Raw genomic sequence first — 20,902 nt, forward strand, 5'->3', positions numbered from 1 at the left:
GAGTCTCACTGGGGCAGGAGAGTGGTGCAAAAGGCAGCTGAAGGATGGGGTGGGTGGTTTTAGGGATACAGCGCTCTTCCCAGGCTGAGGATGCTCTGGGAATGGGGAAATATTAAAACCTCTCTGAATTAAAACCTCTCTGGCCCAGATTTTAAACCCCTCACCCACAAATAAGACCATGAAACCCTCCCAAACCATTGCCATATTTTACACAGACAAAACAAAGCCAGAGAGAAGGCTTGACTTGAGGATCTCTTTGAGCCCCCTGCCCCTGTGGGACAGGATTCTTGCAGCCCTGCAGGGTGCTGAATGGCCTCACCACTGTTTCAGCAGGGACATGGCAGCTTTCAGAGGCTATCTCAGAGGAAGCAGAGCTCCTTCCAAAGCAGGAGTGTGGCATATAGTGCTTTTCATCTTTCAGCCCTTGGGGAGATCTCTGTTGGTGCTGTCTTGTGCCTTTGGCTTTAGCATGGATTGCTCAACCTGCCAGGAAGAATTAGATAAAATGTTTGCTCATTGGCACAGCTAAAATGCAGTTGTCTCTATTCAGCTCCATCTTCAGAGCCATCTGCGAGCCAGGGGATGGAGTTTGCATGCTGGGAGTGAGCAACTGCTTAGGAAAAGGCATCCTGAGTTTTCTGGCGGATCAGGGACATCTCAAAGGACATTGAAGGGTCCCTGGGGCTGGCAGCAAGTGGAGGGAGCAAGCTGAGAAGGGAAAGGGTGCAGGGAAGTCCAAATAATTAGGAACGGAGGAACATGAGGACGTGTGGGGAGCTGAGAGGAAGGGCAGGCTGTCCCAGAGAGAGGGAGAGGGGTCCCAGAGAGGGAGGGGACAGAGGGCAGGTAGGGAAACGCCAAGGGGACAGGAGGGGAGGCCCTGGTGCTGGCATGGGAGTCGCTGCTGCCTGCTCCTGCCAGGGAGTAGCACCCAGCCCTTGGCAAAGGGGCTATGGCAGCAGTTCTCTCTGCACCTACCGTAAATCTCAACGTCATCATAGATGTCAGTGTCCCTGTGAGGAAAAAGACGGGGTGCTGTGAGCAGTCTGGTCTCCCATGTCCCCACCTCCTCTCAACATTGAGGCAAGGGCCAGCTCCCGCTGCCGCATCTATCCCATCTCTCCTAACATGTCTGTGGGCTCTGGTGTCCTCCACGCAGCCCTGTTCGCTTCCTCCCAGCCTCATGCTTTCCCCACAGAGCTGGGATCCTCCAGTGCGAGGCGAGCACGGCTCTGGCCCCTCACGTTACACACAGATGGTGGCCCCATCCCAGGCTGCTGGGAGCTGCAGACCTGGCCGTGCGGAGGGCCAGTGCGGGCCTCTCATGCTGTGCCACTGGCAGCGTCTGGGCAGGTCTCGTGCAAGGGACCACAGCTTGGGGAGGGCTCGCAGAGCCCCAGGAAGTTGGTCCCAGTGCCAGAACCTCTCCTGACACCAGAAATGGCAGCTTCTGCCCCCAGGGTAACTAGCCAGTGTTATGTTTTTGATCGCTGCCTGGGTTGGATGGTTTTGATTTGGCACTCAACGGCCAGGGCTGGTTCGGTGCCGAACACTCACTGGGCAATTGCTACAGCTTGTGGAGTGGGGAAGAGGGGGCCGGGGAAGAGGTACTCACAGGTGTAGCATCACTGCCCGGGGCACGTAGCCATCTGCAACAGAGCAAGGAAAAGCGTGTCAGGTTGTGCCAGGGTGCGGGGGGTGGGGGTGGGGTGTGTCTCAGCCCAGCACCTGCCCCTGCCCAGGATGGGCAGGGTTTAGCAACGTCTCGCATCCCCAGGGAGAGCTGGGGGAAAGAAGGAGCTCGGCTCAGGGAAGCTGGGCTGGACCCTTGGGAAGGACCTGCTTGGGGCAATGCAAGGAACGAGCCTGCCAGGCTGGGTGGCAGCTGGCTGGGAAGAGCCTCATCCCTGTCTCTCTGCCTGGGGGATCTGCAGCCCACTTCACCCGAGCATCCTTCAGTGCAAATATGGCTTGTGGCATCCGTGCCTGTGGCAGAGCGTGATGTGCCAGGCTGGAGGCTAAGAGGGTCTGGGAACTGCAAAGGCTTTTAGCAGAGGGAGATGACAAGCGCAGCTAACAGCAGAAATGCTGGTGCTGAGTGGGAGGAAGAGCAGGATGTTTGTGCAAGAAGTGGGAACATTTGAGACCCAGGGTGCATGTCAGGTCTGTCTAATGGCAAGGAGCTGCATCCTGCTGTCTGGAGGGGTGTGTGCACATGAAGAAACTTGTTCCCAAAACTCTGTGTGCTGTGATCCCCACTGCAGGCAAAGCCTCAGCCCCCACAGACTTACACCTCCTCTGGCTGTTTCGGCAGAGGATTTGCTCCCGATTTGTAAACTGAATGACATCAAGGATTTCTCCTCGTCTCAGCGGCAGGTTCTTCCCTCCACCCTTCTTCTCCGTCACTGCGGGGTCAACCATCATCTGAGTCAGGACGATGATGCTTCCTTCGAACTGGAACACAAACAGCAGTGCTTCAGCTTGGCAGCCGCCCCAGAGCAGCGTGAGCTCTGGCTTCAGCTCTGACTGCTCTCCCTTCTCAGGAAAAGCAGATCCCTCTCTAGCCAGATGGTCTGTGGGACTGTTCTGATCTGGGGATGTTTCAGTGGGGACCAGGGCAGGGGTGACCTGGGTATTGGCTGGTCTCTGCAGAGCACAGCTCCCCTCTGCCATTGCGTTGTGCCCTTCCCGGGAGGTGAGGGGGAGCTTAGAGGGATAAGCAATCACTCATTGCTGCTCACCTTGAATTTCTTCTGAAACTCCCTGTCTGCCTTCTCTTCCTTCTTGCATTCCTTGAGTGTCATTGGCTTAATCTTCCAGGAGACCTGGGCTTCTCTGCAGAGTCATTGCGAGTCACAGGAAAGCTGGGGTGAGCCCATGCTCTGCTCCCTCCCTTCCCCTTTGTGCCCCCCCAGTTGCTGCCCCATCGTATTTCCCTACACCAGCTCTCCCCGGCGCCCAAAGGTGCCTCCCTCCAGGGCTGCTGGGGCTCTTGGGTCAGGTTTAAACCTGCCGCTCGTGCTCTTCACCATGGACATTTCTATCTCAAGCCCAGCAGAGACCATTAAACAATGAGCTTTGTCAAAGCAGCAAGGAGCCCTGGCCATTTTGGAACCCTTAGAAAGAGTAAAAACCCCTGTTACCTCTGTGCAGCTGCCAACAAAGCAACCCTGTTAGAAGCTTGACCGGCATCTCCACCTGTAAAACCAAACCCCGGGAGAGGTGCTACCGTGAGGCTGCTATAAGGTGTAGCCACCCACTGAGACAGGACACAAGACTGAAACAGCAGCAAGAGCTTTCTCCTCCTGGGACCAAACCCTGAGTTTGCCCTCTGAGCATGGTGAGGATCAGGGTTTCCCATGCCCATTTACAAGGCAGCAGAGAAAACCATTGCCCTCCCATGCATGGGAGCAGCAGGCTCAGCGTGGGCTCCACTGCTGCCCAGGGCTCATCGGGGCCTCGAGGCTCCCTAAGCCACAGCACTCACCCCAACCAGCATCCCAGCCCCTCCTGTACCCACCTCCTCTGGGGCAGGGGTGCGCTGGTGGCTGGGACACGGCGGGCAGCAGAAAGCCTTGGTCACTCCTGAGCAGCCCAATGGGCTCTACATCATCATATATCTCCTCTTCATCCCTGTGACGAGGCAGCCAGTGATTAAGAAGCCCTGTTGCAGCGACGGCACTGGGAGTCAAGGGCAGGATCGAGGCTGCCAGGGGGAGGGTGAGCAACAGGCAGTTGGGCTGCCCATGGGTTGGCCCCGGCTCTGGGGCAGAGTGGGACAGCAGCTCTGTGCCACGTGCCAGCAGCTCCGCACAAGGCTCGGCAGCGCAGCACAGCAGCCTGGGGTGCAGGAGGTGGGGGGGTGGGGTGCGACAGCAGCAGCCAGACCTGTGCAGTAATGCAGCCCAGGAAGGACGGTGCTTTGCACCGTGGGAGCTGCCTGCACAAGGTGCCGTCCCATGCTGGGCTCCAGGAGCAGGCAGAAGAACCCAAGGATGCTCTTGCTGTTCCCTCTTATGCCCTTCCCACTGGGTCGGGACAGCCTGGAAGCCACCTAGAATAAAAGTGCTGCTTCAGTCCTTACCCTGTTACACTGGGAGCACCCTGTGGTGGGAACTGTGCCGGAGCTGATGCAACATAGCCTGGTTTCAGGTAACCTGTGGTAAAAAGAGGAATGGGAGGGAGCAGTGAGGGATTATTTCACATTTCTCCTTGCCTCTATCACCCACCCAGAGGGTCAGAGCCGCCCTGGGCCAGATTTAGCGCAGAGGAATACGGGGAGATAAAACTGACTGCACATCTGGATCTGGCGAGGCGTTTTTACTCCATAGCCCATCTGCAGATTTTCTTTCTTCCCAGCACACTGGGGCACGGCTTGTCAGGGAGCTCACTGGGGAGCTTTAATATCTACTTTCCCATTTTTATCTCCCTAATGTTACTTTCTCCCTGGACCAGTGACAAAAGGGGAGGGGAAGAGGCCAAAATGGGTATTTTGAATGTGGTATTTTGAACCCTAAACTCCAGATCTGTACCAGAGTCAGGGCAAGTCCTGGATATCGCCATGTGCTCAGGAGCATCATCAGCCAGGACATGCTGCTGCACCTATATGGTCGCTGGCATAGCTACATCCTTGCTAAGATCCCATTATTTTTATCACCAGCCTCATCACTGTCACCAGCTTGGTCAACCAAACCAACCAACAACCGGCGCGAACATCGCAGCTCTGCTGGGTTAGTGTACCAAGTAATGCACAATCATGTACCAGGCCTTAAAAATCATAAGATGGCCCTAAAAAAGTAACAAAAATAACCAGATCAGGGCAGGGCTGTAATTCTAGATGTTCAAACTTTCCTCAGTACCCATAAGACAAATAAATCACAGAATCACAGGTTGGAAGGGACCTCTGGGATCATCTAGTCCAACCTTTCTAGAAAGAGCAGAGTCTAAACAAGATGGCCCAGCACCCTGTCCAGACAACTCTTGAAGGTGTCCAACGTGGCCGAGTCAACCACTTCCCTGGGGAGATTATTCCAATGGGTGACTGTCCTCAGTGTGAAAAATTTCCCTCTGGTGTCCAATCGGAATCTCCCCAAGAGCAACTTGTGTCCATTCCCCCTTGTCCTCTCCATGTGACTCCGTGTAAAAAGGGAGTCTCCATCTTCTTTGTAACTACCCCTTAAGTACTGGTACACGGTGATGAGATCCCCTCTGAGCCTCCTTTTCTCAAGGCTGAACAAACCCAGCTCTCCCAGCCTACCCTCGTACGGCAGCTTCCCAGTCCTCTGATCATCCTGGTGGCCCTTCTCTGGACCCCTTCCAGCCTGTCCACATCCTTTTTGTACATTGGGGACCAGAACTGTACACGGTACTCCAGGTGTGGCCTGACAAGCGCTGAGTAGAGTGGCATAATGACTTCTTTCTCTCTGCTGGCGATGCCCTTTTTGATGCAACCCAGCAGCCTGTTGGCCGCAGCAGCACGCTGTTCGCTCATGTTGAGCTTTCTGTCCACCAGGACCCCCAGGTCCCTTTCCACAGAGCTGCTCTCCAGCCAGGTGGATCCCAGTCTGTACTGCATTCCCAGATTATGTTTTCCCAGGTGCATGATCTTACACTTTTCCTTGTTGAACTTCATAAGGTTCTTGCTGGCCCACTCCTCCAGCCTATCCAGATCTCCCTGCAGAGCAGCTCTCCCTTCTGGCGTGTCTGCTTCCCCACTCAACTTGGTGTCATCAGCAAACTCCATCAGGCTACACTTGATGCTGGTATCCAGATCACTTATAAAGACGTTGAATAACATTGGGCCCAATATCGATCCCTGGGGGACTCCACTAGTGACAGGTTGCCAGTTTGAAAAAGAGCTATTTACCACCACCCTTTGGGTGCGGCCTGTCAGCCAGTTCCCCACCCACTGCACAGACCACTTGTCTAGGCCATAACGCATCAATTTCTCCAGGAGGAGACTGTGGGGGACCGTATCAAAGGCCTTGGAGAAGTCCAGGTAGACAATGCCCACCGCCCGCCCCATGTCAACCAGGCAAGTCGCTTTGTCATTGAAGGCCACCAGGTTTGTCAAGCACGATCTGCCTTTAGTGAAGCCGTGTTGGCTTTTCCCAATTACGTGCTTCAATTGACTTGTGATGGCCCTCAGGAGGATTCGTTCCATAACTTTCCCAGGGATTGAAGTAAGGCTGATGGGCCTATAGTTACCCGGATCCTCCCTCGAGCCTTTCTTGTAGATAGGGGTAACATTTGCCTTCCTCCAGTCCCCTGGGACATCCCCCGTTCTCCATGACTTCTCAAAGATTATGGAGAGAGGCCTTGCGATGATGTCAGCAAGCTCTCTCAACACCCTCGGGTGGATGGCGTCAGGGCCCATTGATTTGTAGGGGTCAAGCTCCTGTAGTAGTTCATATACTAACTCTTCCTTCACCGACGGTGGGTCGGTGTTTGGTTCAATTGGCAATTTTGTTCCCAAAGCCTGGGACCCTGCAGTGCTGGTAAAGACCGAGGTGAAGAAGGTGTTGAGGACCTCTGCCTTTTCTTCATCATTGGTGATTGATTCTCCTTTTCCGTTTAACAATGGGCCTGTGTTTTCCTTCTTTTTCTGCTTGTGGTTGACATGTCTGAAGAACCCTTGTTATTTTTTATGTCTACAGCCAGTTTCAATTCAAATTGGGCTTTTGCTTTTCTGACTGCATCTCTGCACTCTCTGGGTATGCCCTTGTAGTTCTTGGTGGACAATCCTCCACTTCTACATTTCTGGTGTGCTCCCCTTTTGGATTTGAGTAGACCCAGGAGGTCATGGTTGAGCCATGGGGGCCTCTTGCTCCGCTTACTTCCTTTTCCTTTGTAGGGGATAAATTGGCTTTGTGCTTCCAATAGAGTCCAATCGGAATCTCCCCAAGAGCAATTTGTGTCCATTCCCCCTTGTCCTCTCCATGTGACTCCATGTAAAAAGGGAGTCTCCATCTTCTTTGTAACTACCCCTTAAGTACTGGTACACGGTGATGAGATCCCCTCTGAGCCTCCTTTTCTCAAGGCTGAACAAACCCAGCTCTCCCAGCCTATCCTCGTATGGCAGGCTCCCCAGTCCTCTGATCATCTTGGTGGCCCTTCTCTGGACCCCTTCCAGCCTGTCCGCATCCTTTTTGTACAGCGGGGACCAGAACTGTACACAGTACTCCAGGTGTGGCCTGATGAGCGCTGAGCAGAGTGGCATAATGACTTCTCTCTCTCTGCTGGCGATGCCCTTTTTGATGCAACCCAGTTGAAAACTGCTGGTTTGTAGGGCATGCAGGGAGCAGATCACTCCCTCCTCTGCCAGGGCCACTCAGCCCAGGGCTGGGGCCTGTCTCGCGTGAGCATCTCCCAGCACAATGGCACATCCAGGCCTGAGAAAGGCCTCCAAGTGCTAATGCAATAATAATGTCTTATAATAACATAAACCAGGTAGGTTTTGCAGGTCTCATAAGGAAAGGAAGAGAGGCTGTACTCTCATGGTTGCCCTCTACCCCGTGGCTATGTCATGTATTGGTTAATTAGGAATGATCCTTTAAACAGGGCGGTGAACAGAACTTAGAGGAGTTGAGGAAGAAATGGGATTTGAAACATGTTTCGTCACCCAGAGTGTGGATTAGCAGAGTGGCAGCTGTTAGAAACCAACAAATCTGCCTAGATCTGGAAAGCCACCATGGAGCGTTGCAAGGTTCATGCCGAACAGAGAACCACCATGTCCAAGAGGCACCAGGCACTGCATCCCATGGACAGCTGGTAAGGAAGGCACACCAAGCCAGCACCACGGCCCCAGTAGCCATAGCTCTGGCTGCGTCTGTGGGGTCTCGGTGGCTCCCTCAGGCCTGGAGGTGGATGGTGTTGCAGGCAACATGCTGCCAGCTTCAGAGAGCCTCTGCCCCTTGGCCAAAGGCTAAGTGCTTCTTGCCCATGGGATGGAGACCGGCTCTGCTTCTCACCAGGCAGGCTTGTGTGTTCACCACACGAGGGTGGACTGGTTGGGAAGAACCTCTGGAGTATCATCCAACCTCCCGCTCAGAGCAGGGCTGGCCTCAGAGCTAGGGCAGGTTGTTTAGCATCTCATCTTGGTGGCAACTGAGTGTCTCCAAGGATGGAGATACCCATCTCCCTGGTGCCTGCCGCAGGGCTGCACCACTCTCACAGGAAAGAGCCTTCTCTTAATACCTAACTGGAATTTCCCCTACTGCAGCTCATGTCTGACACCTCTGGTCCTGCTCCTGAGCACCTCTGGGAAGAGTCCGACTCCATCTCCTCCCGTTAGGTAGCTGTGGGCAGTGAAAGAATCTCCCCCTCACTCCTCTCCTCCCAGCCAACCAAGCCTGGGTCTCAGCCTCTCTTTCCCCATGTGCTCCAGCCCCCAACCATCTTTGTGTCCTGCACTGGGCTCACTCCAGTTCGGCAGCATCCCTCATGTTACTTACTCCAACCTTACTGTTTACAAGCACCCCAGAGCCTGATATCTGTCCCCAGCCAGGGACAGGGCACTTGGACCCCTTAGTTTCTTCACCTGCTGTCCTTCTCTCATTCCCTTCTACATGCTCTGCCTATAAAAGCCCCTTTGGCATTACCAGCCCCCACCCCCAATATTTCCATCTCCCAGGAGCTCCAGACTCTAACTTGGGAGATTTTCCTTCCTGAATGAGCAGCATCCTTCTCTCAGGGACGGGCAGGTGACTGGCCATACCCAGCTGAGCACTCCTTGGTGGCTCCGTGGCAGGATGGATGGGCATCCCAGGACGTGCAGCTGCACTGAACTTCTCCAGACACACAACAGGAGGGCGCCTGGGCTTGGCCGGCCTCGCTCCCAGCACCTTGACGTGCGGCAAAGGCTTCCTCCGAGGCGGACCTGAGTGGCCTGACCCATGGGGGCTTCCCACAGCGTCCAGGGAGGCTGCAGCAGACGCACCTTTGGCAGGAACCACCGGAGCACCCTTGTCTTTGGCAAGTGGCCGTGTCTGCTGGGCTGGGTTTCTCTGGGGAGGGTCAGAGATGGCTCCCACATCCTTGTTCAATACAGCTCCTCCTCCTGGCTTTGCAGGGGCTGGGGGGAAGCTGCTGTCTTGAGCAATCCCCTTCTTCAGTCGCACCATCCATCCCGGGGTCTCACAGACAGGATGAGAAGGCAAATGCTGTCCTGCACTCTGACCTTTACTGTGAGATGGAGAAGCTCTGCTGAAGTCCACCTTCCTGGTCCAGGGGGACTCAGGAGGCGGCTCACCCTTGGAGCCTGGCACAGGGGTCTGTCCCAGCTCCATTGCAGGAGGTGCTGCAGAGTGACTCTCCGACCAGCCACCCACTCCAGGAGGGTCATTCCTGTTCCCTTGGAACTTTGCCTGTAGGTGCCTCACCATGGCCTCTTTCGCCTCCAGATGTGTCTGCAACCATTAAGAAGAGCTCCAGTTAAAACACTGTCGTGGTTCAGCCTCAGTCGGCAACTAAACACCACGCAGCCGCTCACTCACTCCCCCCACCCCTGTGGGATCGGGGAGAGAATCGGAAGAGCAAAAGAACTTGTGGGATAAGCACAGTTTAATAATTACAATAAAATAATAATTATAATAATAACGAATATGATAATAATAAAAATAATGATAATATAATAAAAAGGAAACGGGAAAAAGGGAAAAAAACAGAAACACAAACGATACAACCGCTCACCACCCGCCGACCGATGTTGCCCATCCCCAAGCCATGATTGCTTCCCTCCTCCCCCAGCCAGCCCCTCCCAGTTAACATCCTGGGCATGACGTTACGTGATATGGAATATCCCCTTGGCCAGTTTGAATCCGCTCTCTTAGCTGTGCCCCCTCCCCTCCCAGCTTCTTGTGCACCCAGCAGAGCATGGGAAGCTAGAAAAGTCCTTGACTAGTACAAGCACTACCCAGCAACAGCCTAAACATCTGTGTGTTAACTCAACATTGTTTTCATGCTAAGTCCAAAGCACAGCACTATGCCAGCTGCAGTGAAGAAAATTAACTCTATCCCAGCTAAAACCATGACAGTAGCCACCCCTTATTCCACATCATTTACATCATGCTCAGGTCCCATACTATCCAATACAATTTCAATATCCCCTACCCACCTTCTCATCCTTTAACAGAATATACAGATTTCATTTATCATTCCCCTAGTCTATGGACCACCCCTGTAAAATATCTGTGAACTGTCCATTGAGTTCATTTAGTCCATGACTTTGGGTTCCATCTATTGTACAATTCTTTCAGAGAGGTGCTGTGCGTGGTGTTGGATTGTTGCATGCTGAAGTCAGTCCTCATTCCATCACTGCTGCACTTTGCTTGGTTCAATTGAAAGTTCTTTTTTTTTATTATTAATTTGGGAGATTCCCACCATGATACCATTGATACGGCATATAGCAACCATAGTAGTGATAACATACAACATTATATAGCAATTATCAGCATACTATTCAGTTCATTGGCTGTTTTAGCCCAAAATCAAAGCTCCTTGAGGCACACACCGGACTCCATCCTCCTGCATCACCCATCAAGTGCACCCAGGTCCTCGAGCAAAAGCAATCCCACAAATGGGTTTGCCTTTGCCTGAGGCAGGAATAACCCAGACTGTTTTGCCCAACATATTTTCTACGTGCACTACAGGGACTCTATCCCCTTCCACAGTACGTGAGGGTTCTGATTGGGCAGGGCCAGCTCGATTGGCAGATGCCCTAGTGCTGACTAACCACGTGGCTTTTGCTAAATGTGTATCCCAGTGCTTGAATGTCCCACCCCCCATTGCTCTCAGTGTAGTCTTTAACAGTCCATTGCACCGTTCAATTTTCCCAGAGGCTGGTGCGTGGTAGGGGATGTGATACACCCACTCAATGCCGTGCTCTTTGGCCCAGGTGTCTATGAGGTTGTTTCGGAAATGAGTCCCATTGTCTGACTCAATTCTCTCTGGGGTGCCATGTCGCCACAGGACTTGTTTCTCAAGACCCAGGATAGCGTTCCGGGCAGTGGCGTGGGGGACAGGATATGTTTCCAGCCAGCCAGTCATTGTTTCTACCATTGTAAGCACATGGCGCTTGCCTTGGCGGGTCTGTGGGAGTGTGATATAGTCAATTTGCCAGGCCTCCCCATATTTATACTTCAGCCATCGTCCCCCATACCACAGAGGCTTTACCCGCTTCGCTTGCTTGATTGCAGCGCATGTGTCACATTCGTGGATAACCTGTGCAATAACGTCCATGGTCAAGTCCACCCCTCGATCACGAGCCCACCTGTATGTTGCATCTCTCCCTTGATGGCCTGAGGTGTCATGGGCCCACCGAGCTAGAAATAGTTCACCCTTATGCTGCCAGTCCAGATCCACCTCAGCCACTTCAATCTTGGCAGCCTGATCCACCTGCTGGTTGTTCCGATGTTCTTCAGTGGCCCGACTCTTGGGGACGTGAGCATCCACATGACGTACTTTCACAACCAGGTTCTCTACCCGGGCAGCAATATCTTGCCACAATGTGGCAGCCCAGATGGGTTTGCCTCTGCGCTGCCAGTTGCTTTGCTTCCACTGCTGTAACCAGCCCCACAGGGCATTTGCCACCATCCAGGAGTCGGTATAGAGGTAGAGCACTGGCCACTTTTCCCATTCAGCGATGTCTAAGGCCAGCTGGATGGCCTTTACCTCTGCAAACTGGCTCGATTCACCTTCTCCTTCAGCAGTTTCTGCTACTTGTCGTGTAGGACTCCATACAGCAGCCTTCCATCTCCGGTGCTTTCCCACAAGGCGACAGGACCCATCAGGGAACAGGGCATACTGCTTCTCATCTTCTGACAGTTTGTTATACAGTGGGGCTTCTTCAGCACGTGTCACCTCCTCCTCTGGTGATATTCCAAAGTCTTTGCCTTCTGGCCAGTCCATGATCACTTCCAAGATTCCTGGGCGACTGGGGTTTCCTACTCGAGCCCGCTGGGTGATCAGTGCAACCCATTTACTCCACGTAGCATCAGTTGCATGGTGTGTGGAGGGGACGTTCCCTCTGAACATCCAGCCCAGCACTGGCAGTCGGGGTGCCAGGAGCAGCTGTGCCTCAGTACCAACCACTTCTGAAGCAGCTCGGACCCCTTCATATGCTGCCAATATCTCTTTTTCAGTTGGAGTATAGCAGGCTTCGGACCCTCTGTATCCCCGACTCCAAAACCCCAGGGGTCGACCTCGGGTCTCCCCTGGTGCTTTCTGCCAGAGGCTCCAGGTAGGGCCATTCTCCTCGGCTGCCGTGTAGAGCACATTCTTTACATCTTGTCCTGCCCGGACTGGCCCAAGGGCTACTGCATGAACTATCTCCTGTTTAATCTGTTCAAAGGCCTGTTTTTGCTCAGGGCCCCATTTGAAATCATTCTTTTTCCGGGTCACTTGATAGAGAGGGCTTACAATCAGACTGTAATTTGGAATATGCATCCTCCAAAAACCCACAACACCTAAAAAAACCTTTTGTTTCCTTTTTGCTAGTTGGTGGAGACATGGCTGCTATTTTGTTGATCACATCCATTGGAATCTGATGACGACCATCTTGCCATTTGATTCCTAAAAGAACTGGATCTCTCCTGCAGGTCCCTTAACTTTACTTTGGTTTATGGCAAAACCGGACTTCAAAAGGATTTGTACTATTTTCTCTCCTTTCTCAAAACCTTCTTCTGCTGTGTTGCGCCACACGATGATGTTATCAATGTATTGAAGGTGTTCGGGAGCTCCACCTTGTCCCTAAGCTTTACGGATCAGTCCATGGCAAATGGTAGGACTGTGTTTCCACCCCTGGGGCAGTCGATTCCAGGTATACTGGACGCCCCTCCATGTGAAAGCAAACTGTGGCCTGCACTCTGCTGCCAGAGGGATTGAGAAGAAAATTAACTCTATCCCAGTTAAAACCATGACAAACACCATGGAGGAAAACAAGTCAAAGAGCCCCCTGGGGAATGCAGTATTTCTTCAATGTGGCCTGACACTAAGTCTCCTCCATGAAATGTGGTCTTTGCTCACAGCGGTCCTGGAGTGTGCCTGAGAAAACAACTCTGGGCTGCACCAGGTTGGGGACAGGTCCCACCACCATGAGGGCATCCAGGAGGTGTTTCATGGCATTGTTTGGACTGATCCACCCTTTGTCCACTACCAGGAATCATCAAAACAGAGAGATGGGGTGGGGAATTACACCCTAGTAGTAGCAAATCTCCTGAGAGCAGAATCTGAGATCTAGAGATTGCCCAGGGGCTCAGATGGGAGCAACTTGCCCTGGTCCTGGTTCCCATTAAGTCCACGGTGAACCCAGGGCAGTTGGGTAGGAGTTGGTGGGGGAGACCACACAGAGCCATCAGCATCCCTCCCCGGAGGAAAACCCAAGACGGTGCTGCTGAAATGCATCCTGCCAAAGTCTGCGTGCAAGAAAAAAAAGGCCGAGGCAACAGATCTACCCTACTTTCCTGACCGGTGTGTTTCCTGTGCAGCTCACACTGTGCACACATGAACTGGGTCACGCCAGCCCCAGCGCAGAGCTTCCCCCAGCTTCCTTAATGACCAAAAAGCACCTTTTTCTGAAGCCTCCAGAGAAAGGCTGCCAGGAGGAACCTGGATGACTTTTGAAAGAAGAGGGTCAGGATCGGGGTATGGTACAAAATTCAGGTGGGATGGGGTTACATTTTTCCTGAGCTTCTTAGACTTTACAGGAGGGGAGGGATCATCTTGCCCTCCCCCACCTTTCTCCCACAGCCTTGTCCCCAGACCATGGTGTCTCTTTGCACCGGAGCTCGCTGCTCCACTTGCCCTTGGCAAGCTGTAGGCTTTGATTTTGAAGTTCCCCTCCCTCTGGGATTTCAGTTTGGGTTTGTGCTTGCATAATTTTTTTATTTCACAACAGAAGGGCAAAGAATGCAAAGAAGCTAGCACAATATTTTTAGACATTAGTCCTCAAATGTATATATACCTAAATAAGTGCAAGTTCCCCTTGCATCCCGAGGCAGTCACCCCAATTTCCCTGGTAAACCCAGCAAATGCAGCACTCTGAGCGTAGCCTGTAGTAAAGCAGCGCAAATTCACTGTTTCCTGCACAGCAGGCAGTGGGGGTTTCACCCAAACTAGTGGAAAAAACCCAACTTTTTCCAGATTCCCAAATATGCTGCTGGGATTTTTGGCACCTGAATGGTTCAGAGGTTGTAACCATCAATTTTGGAGCTGTTCCATGAGCTGTGACTTGCACAGAGCCCCCAGGTGTACCTGTGGGATACAGCACCACAGTCACCACGATAAATTCCAGCTTTTTCAACACATTTTGCACTGGTGGATGCTCTCCTGGACTCAGTGGAAGGGTGTGGTACACACAGATTTTATATCCAGCCCAACATCACCCAGCAAATCACACACTCAGCCCAGGAACCGGTCAGAGACCTCTGAAGCTCCAAACAGCTCAGACATACAGGAGGACTTTGTCTTCCAGGAGGAGTGAAGGTCTTGGCAGGATCCAGCCCCTCGCAAGGACACCGCCAAAGCCTTTCCAAGCAGGAGACACCTCTCTGCTCCCCATGCCCCATCCCCAGGTCCAGTGCAGCCCAAGTCCAGCTCTTACTCACCATTTTCCATCAGCAGATGCTTTCCTGCGTGCTCACCTCCTTTCTAAAGGCCACCGGAGGCATCCAAGCAGAAGGACTTGTGCAAGACAAGCCTCTCTGAAGTCCCCCTCCCCTGAAACCAGAAGCTCTTTCCTAATGGTTGGTGAGAAGTTGTGTGCAATGCCAGGAAGTCACTGTAGCCTGACTGTGAAACAGCACAAGAAGGAGGAGGAGCAGTTCTTGGTGCACTGCGAGCTTGGACTTTGCTGCTGTTAGGAAGCTTGAAGCCCAGCAAGCCCTGTGCCCGTAAGGGTCTCATCCAGAAAAGAGCCTGGGGTTCAGGGACAGACTCCAGGATGCGAGGGATGGGCTGCCACAAGGACCAGGAGGGCGGGTTATGTTCTCGTCCGACAGTGGCCAACATGAACCCACTGCAGGTCAGGTCTTCAGAGCCCCACGGGACCTGCAGAGGGTGGAGGCAATTCGCGGGGGTTGCATGGCATAAACCAGCATGGCCCCTGAGCTCTGCAGGAGCATGGGAGGGCTGGGGAGAGGGCTACAGCTTCCCAGAGTATCCAAAACTGGGGGACATTTTCTGTTGAAGATCCGAGCTCCGCCATGACACAGAAGAAGTGCTCTGTGTGGCGTGGTGCCGAGTTGGGCCACCTCTGTGTTGAAATGTCCTGGTTTCACCATTTATTGCCTCAGAGGCAGGAAAGTTCTGAGAGATTGAGTCAAGTCCTGTGGCTGGGATGCTCTGGCCGGCGGCGAGCAGGCACTGATGTCCCCACCCCGGGGTGGTGCGTCCCTCCAGCCCTTTGGAAAGATGTCCCACCAGAAGTGCCAGCAGCGGCTCCTGCCTCCAGACAGTGTTAAGACAGCGGGTCAAGGACGTGGGGAAGGCTGGGACAGGCACGTCTTGGCCAAGGGTGGTGGTCCCTGGGGGTCCTGCAGAGGGCAGTGGGTGCCCAAGAGGCACTGGAGGGTTTGATCCCACCAGCTGGAGGCGGGATGGAGAGGGGGTTGTTGGGAGGCCCCACTCCGGAACCACAGGGAGCCGACGTGGGGGCACAGAGTGGGCAGCCGGTAGTGACAGTCACCCTCACAGAGTGGTGGGTCCCCATCACCGCCTGCCCCGCTGTTCCAGCGCCGCCACCACGGGGAAGCCAGAGCCATGTTTGGGGGGCGGCAAAGAGCCATGTTTGGGGATGACAGGGAGGCCCCAAAGGCCATCTTTGCGGGGGACGGGGACGATGGGGACGACGGGCTCGAGGCTCGCGTTTGGTGGGGGGTGCCAGGGAGGCGGAAGGGCTGGGGGTGGGGCGATGAGGGTGAGCGGGCTGTGTTTGGGGTACGGGGGCGGAAGGGAGACCGCAGGGCCGTGTGTGGGGCGATGGAGAGCTGACGGCCCGCGCTGGGCGCGCTGAGCCCCCCCGCGCCCGGCGGGCAGCCCCCTCCCGCTGCGGCCGCTCCGCGGGGCCCGGCCCTGCCGCGGCCCCCCGTCCCCTCCCCGCGGCGGCCCCGCGCAGGCGCGGCCCAGGGCGCGGGATGGCGGCAGCGGAGGCGGGGGCCGTGCTGGTGCCGGTGGCGGGTGCGGAGGCGGCGGGCGCGGGGCCGCCGTGCCCGGAGCCGGCCCGCCTGGCCCGGCTGCCGCTGGCGCGGGTGAAGGCACTGGTGAAGGCGGACCCGGACGTCAGCCTGGCCAGCCAGGAGGCCGTCTTCGTCCTGGCGCGGGCCACGGTGAGGGGCGGCAGCGGCGGCGGCGGCCGGTTGGCGGGGGAGGCCCCGCCGCGCCGCTGCCGGGCCGGGGCCGGGCCCGCGGGCTGAGGGGGCCTGCTGGGCCGCGCCGGGCCGGCGATGGGAGCCGCAGCCCGGGCGCTGCGCTCGGGCTCTGTGGGACGCGTAGCTTTATTATTATTATTATCATTATTATAGCTGTTTTTCTTGTTTTGGAGGGTTTCCTCTCCCAACCGACGCCTTGTCCGATCGAGGGCGGCGAGGGTGGCTGGGCGCCCGTCCGGGCTCTCCCGGGGGGAAGCGGGACGGCGGCCCCAGCCCTCGCCCGGCGGCCCCCGGGGCCCCCAGGCTGGGAGGCGCCGCCGGCGGGAAAGGGCGGCTCCCTCGGTCAGGGATCCCGCCGGAGGCGGCCCGCGGCGGGCAGAAGCGGCCCGAGGTTGCCGCTGTCCGCACGCTGCGAGCATGGCCGTGGAAGCGCCGGGGCTCTGCGCCCGCCCGCTGCATTTCTAGCTCGCTCTGGCTGCACGTTGAGGGTTTGCAATGTGCAAATCAGAGCGACGTGGAACAGAGGGGGGGGGTTTTACCTCCTCTGGGAAGTGTCTCCCACCGCGCGGGCGAGCTGTGTTTGGTGGCATCACGCGAAAGTATCCGTGTGCAGAGTCTGGCCTCTCAGCATCTCCCCTCAGCAGCGCCTCGGCCTGCTCGGGGCACCTGCCTCCCTTTCTGGTGGCGCATGAGGACAGTCATGCTCGGAGCTCATCCTCCACAGAGTACAGGACCCCTCTCCTCCTTCAGAAGGTGCCCTGGGAGCAGCAGCTGGTGTATTGCCGGCATCCCAGAGGTGTTCAGAGGAACCATCTCTGTCCAATACACTCTCAGCCTCCTCCCTTGTTACTTCTCATCTGCATCACTCCAACAATTTAATTTGTTTCAGAGCTATTTATTAGGAAGGGGAAATGTTAAGATGGGTGTTCTGGTTTCGTCCCAAAGCCTTGTAGGACCTTTCCTTTCCTCAGGATATTCTCTCCTCTCTCTCATCCCCTGTGTGAAACTGTCTTGTTCTTGCTTTGCAGGAGTTGTTTGTTGAAACCATAGCCAAAGATGCTTATGTGTATGCTCAGCAAGGAAAAAGGAAAACTCTGCAGAGAAAAGACCTGGGTATGAGAGCATGTTCTGTGCTATCCTTAGCAAAGAGCTGCGAGGGTCAAGGATTTTTTCCCCTGTCCCAGTCTTATGAAGCAATCATAGGTGCTTCTCTTTCTTTCTCTGGAGATGGGAGAGCAAAACTTCTACCAAACATTAAGCTAATAATTCCACATGCCAGCTCCAAAACAAGTAAACTCTTTGAAACTGGCCACTGTGATGTAATTTCAAATGCTGCTATTTGAAGCAGATGCAAACACGGAGTGCATTTATCTGTGTTAATTGTTTTCAATTTGCTTTGCAGATAATGCCATTGAAGCTATTGATGAATTTGCTTTTTTGGAAGGTGAGTTTCTACTTGGTTTCACTTAGTTTCAATATTTTGCGTAATCTCCTTGGGAGAGAAAGAACTTAATCATTTGCAGAGCCCTCTGTTTCCACATCTTTAGTAGTTAGAGAGGGGCATTACAAGCTACGCTATTGAGACATGAAACACAAATCAAGGGGACCCTGAGACAGGTACAATACTTTTTAGCCAGATTTGATTTTACTCGTGTGTGTTTTGCTTAAACTTTAGAAAGTTATTGCATATTGCTTTGGCAGCTTGTAATCAAGTTTCATTTGTTCGCATAACTGCATTTCTGATTCCTGAGACCAGTTTTTTTTTCTTTTTCATTTTTAGGTACTTTGGACTGAGCTGGACAGAGACAGAGCTCTCTGGAGAAGGAGACTGCAGAGGCAGACATGGGGTGGAAAACAGGACGTTGAGAGTTCAAAAATAGCTCCTAGAGTTGAGACACTGAAATGGCAACCATATTTTGTATAAAGTTTAAGTTGTTTTAAGTTCTTTATTTAAAATGCATATTTTTTCATAACTATTTTGTAAGTCACTTAACTGTGCCCTGCCACCATGGGGCAGGCTGCTCTCCGGGTCACACGGCAGTCACTCAGAGTAGCGGTCCCTGCCTCTCCAGGTATTCCGCAGCACCACAGAGCTGTGAACGGCGAGTGGCTCGGCTCAGATGCCCAGGCACAGTGAATTTTTTCTTATGGAAATGTATTTTTCTTTATATATGTTTGTTTCTTGGCCGAACACAATTACATTTTTTTTATTGTTGTTGTTGTTGAACAGCTCTCCTGATTTCTCCTCTGTGCTGCTGGGATGAAGGGGTTGGTGTTCCTGCAGCACTGTGGTGAATGGCATAGTTTGGGGACGATGCCTTCTAATAGCATTTTGCTTTTGCTAATTGTTTCCTCAAGGCATCAGTCTTGGAGAAGCCCAGTTGTCCTCCAGGAGCTGTGTATGAGTTCCAGGGGGATTTGGCTTGTTCCTAGGGGTATAACAGCTTCCATAAATTTCTGATTGCTGCACCTGTAAGTAATAGTAGTCAAACAAAAAAAAAACCCCAAACCTCCCCAAAACCCAATTTTGAATGCCAGAGTGGTGCTGGATGCATTACAGTGCTGTCACTGTTCTCTCATGTGCTCTCATTCCTGAATCTGGCAAGAACAATTTCTCTGGGATTTGGATGCAGCCCCTGCCGCCTAAAATGGGCCAAGTCGGTGCAGAGAGCCTAACTTCTGTGATGGAGAGCCACATGCAGCAAGTGTTCAGGACAAACTGCTGCCCTCGACTGGCAGGTCTGTGAGGGTCCCTTACAGCATACAACACTGTCTGTGCCTCCGCTGTTTCCAGGACACAGAGACCAGTACTTTCTTATGTGTGATCAACAAGCTAGAAAGATGCCTCCTCCTGGCTCCAGGGCTGAAGAGGCAAAAGCAGAGCTGCAGGCCTCTCTGCGTGGTCGTGGGGAACACGCTGGCATTGCCGATGTGTTCGAGTCCTACTGTGTTGCCTTCTTTATCAAAGAGCCAGCTCATTTTTTTTGTTGCAGGAGGGACAAAAGAGGGTTGTCCCTAGATAAAAAGGCCACTGAACGTGATGAGTTGAGTGAGGATGAAGGATGTGTGTTCCTTTCAAATGAGGGGACTTGAAAGTGACTCAGTCTTAGTTTGGAAGTGGTGATAAGAACAAAGACCCCCAAGGGAGCTTCCCCAGGCTGGGAGCAAAACCAGTTGCTCTCAAGAAACGCTTTGAAGTCTTCCAGAAGCCTGATCCCCACAGATGTGTTGTGGGAGAGATGCCATCGCTGTCCAGGCTGCTTAGGTGTTTGTTCAGCCTGCAGTCCAGAGGTGGTTGCTGGTGATATGCGAACCCATTTGTCTCTGAGCTGTTCACCCTCTCACTTGCTGAGGGAGGGCTCAGTATAAGTATCAGAGATACTGGAGGCCTTTCCGTGTTCCCCCAGGTGCAGTATGCAGGACCCACTAGCCGTAGTCATCATCGTAGGGCTCTTGCATGCTCCCAGCTTTGCCAGTAAGTTCCTTTTCCTTCTCGTTGCCTTTGGTGCTGCTTTGGCCTCTTGTATAGGAGAGGAAAGGGCTTGTGTGGGTGCGTGGTGTGAGGTTGTACATGGGCTTCATTTGTATCTGGTGCTTCTGTATGGGCACAGCATATGTTTTCTATGGTGCTTCACTGTGAGCAGCATGGAGGATTGTCTGCACTCAGCAAATAATTCAGGGTTTGTCTCAGATTTCTCTTCGGGGAGTTTGGTGCCCGGGAGCTGCTTTGTGCTGTGTGAGATTACTCTTCTTACCCAGGCTCGCGTTGCAGTAACGTGGAAGCAGAAGAGAGCAGGGGACTGGTGTCCTAAGATAAAACAGTACTAAACACAGTCTTTTCTTGGAGTAATTAATCAGATAGGGCATTTAGCCCAACCAGCCAGGTCTGAGAGGTCAGACAGGTCATGTCTATTTAGAACTACTCTAAAGCTCTTCCTTAGGCTGAAGCCGTTTGGTTCAGGACAGTGGGTGGCTGGAGGCTGGTGCTCAGCACCTCCTCCCAGCTCAAGCAGGAGAGATGGTGAATTATAACTGGGGTAATGCTGGGCTTGGTGGTTTGTGACCGCAGGTGCTGGAGCCGTTGGCAGAGAGGACGGGCAAGGGAACCTGTTTGCAGAGAGGGGCTGCTGCAGGAGGCAGAGCCATTTCCTCCACGTCAGGCATGGTGAGTTTTCACTTTGCCTGCAGAAAACCTGGATCCTTTAAGCTTCCCCACTCACATTCCACCTATCATCCCTCAGATCTTTCTTTATGTTGAAATTATCCTAGTGACTTTTCACTCGGGGGATTAAGGCTAGAAATACGCTGAGGACTCAGTGCCCAGGTAATCCAATGCTTAAAGCATGTTTTGTAAGATACAAAGTGATGAGCAGCCTGGCCCCTAGGTCTGTTCATCTGCACTACAGAGGCTTCATTTTCTGTACCAGTGTGTTGCAATATGGTTGAGTTCTGTGGCTCAGTTCTGAGGTTGCCTCTGTTTGGTACTGTGTAAATGGAGGACTACTGCAGGATTGTGGTTTACCCGGCAACTCAGCCCC

The 20,902-nt window shown here is 53.5% G+C and overlaps 2 protein-coding genes across 3 annotated transcripts; one reads left to right on the forward strand and one right to left on the reverse strand.

Moving 5' to 3' along the window:
• Window positions 1–195: 195 nt before the first annotated feature.
• On the reverse strand, window positions 196–15,719 carry LOC135316374 (PML-RARA-regulated adapter molecule 1-like). Of its 2 annotated transcripts, none has more exons than XM_064469602.1 (10): window positions 14,604–15,719; window positions 8,717–9,407; window positions 4,085–4,157; window positions 3,521–3,633; window positions 3,144–3,198; window positions 2,742–2,835; window positions 2,292–2,454; window positions 1,616–1,649; window positions 979–1,013; window positions 196–483 (listed from the first exon to the last, which is right to left on the reverse strand). In XM_064469602.1, the coding sequence occupies exons 1-10, from the start codon at window positions 14,604–14,606 to the stop codon at window positions 479–481; spliced, it is 1,266 nt and encodes a 421-aa protein (XP_064325672.1). In that variant the 5' UTR covers window positions 14,607–15,719; the 3' UTR covers window positions 196–478. The 2 variants fall into 2 exon arrangements, with proteins under 2 accessions (XP_064325672.1, XP_064325673.1); XM_064469603.1 differs by lacking the exon at window positions 14,604–15,719 and adding an exon at window positions 9,684–9,731.
• Window positions 15,720–15,946: 227 nt separating this feature from the next.
• POLE4 (DNA polymerase epsilon 4, accessory subunit) lies at window positions 15,947–18,581 on the forward strand. The gene is made up of 4 exons (XM_064469557.1): window positions 15,947–16,322; window positions 17,393–17,477; window positions 17,767–17,808; window positions 18,145–18,581. Exons 1-4 carry the CDS (start codon window positions 16,131–16,133, stop codon window positions 18,156–18,158), a joined length of 333 nt encoding a protein of 110 aa, XP_064325627.1. The 5' UTR covers window positions 15,947–16,130; the 3' UTR covers window positions 18,159–18,581.
• The last annotated feature ends 2,321 nt before the right edge of the window (window positions 18,582–20,902 follow it).

The sequence above is a fragment of the Phalacrocorax carbo genome, chromosome 19, assembly GCF_963921805.1.
Source record: "Phalacrocorax carbo chromosome 19, bPhaCar2.1, whole genome shotgun sequence".
NCBI classification, from domain to species: domain Eukaryota; kingdom Metazoa; phylum Chordata; class Aves; order Suliformes; family Phalacrocoracidae; genus Phalacrocorax; species Phalacrocorax carbo.

Excerpts from the sequence above, each read along its gene's own strand:
- LOC135316374 (XM_064469602.1), bottom strand. Across the intron at positions 3,634-4,084 it reads GGTGCTCCCAGTGTAACAGG|GGATGAAGAGGAGATATATG; the intron begins GTAAGGACTGAA and ends GCCTCGTCACAG. Across the intron at positions 1,650-2,291 it reads CCGAAACAGCCAGAGGAGGT|ATGGCTACGTGCCCCGGGCA; the intron begins GTAAGTCTGTGG and ends GCTCTGTTGCAG.
- POLE4 (XM_064469557.1), top strand. The coding sequence starts at position 16,131 with ATGGCGGCAGCGGAGGCGGGGGCCGTGCTGGTGCCGGTGGCGGGTGCG. Across the intron at positions 16,323-17,392 it reads TCGTCCTGGCGCGGGCCACG|GAGTTGTTTGTTGAAACCAT; the intron begins GTGAGGGGCGGC and ends CTTGCTTTGCAG. Across the intron at positions 17,478-17,766 it reads TCTGCAGAGAAAAGACCTGG|ATAATGCCATTGAAGCTATT; the intron begins GTATGAGAGCAT and ends TTTGCTTTGCAG.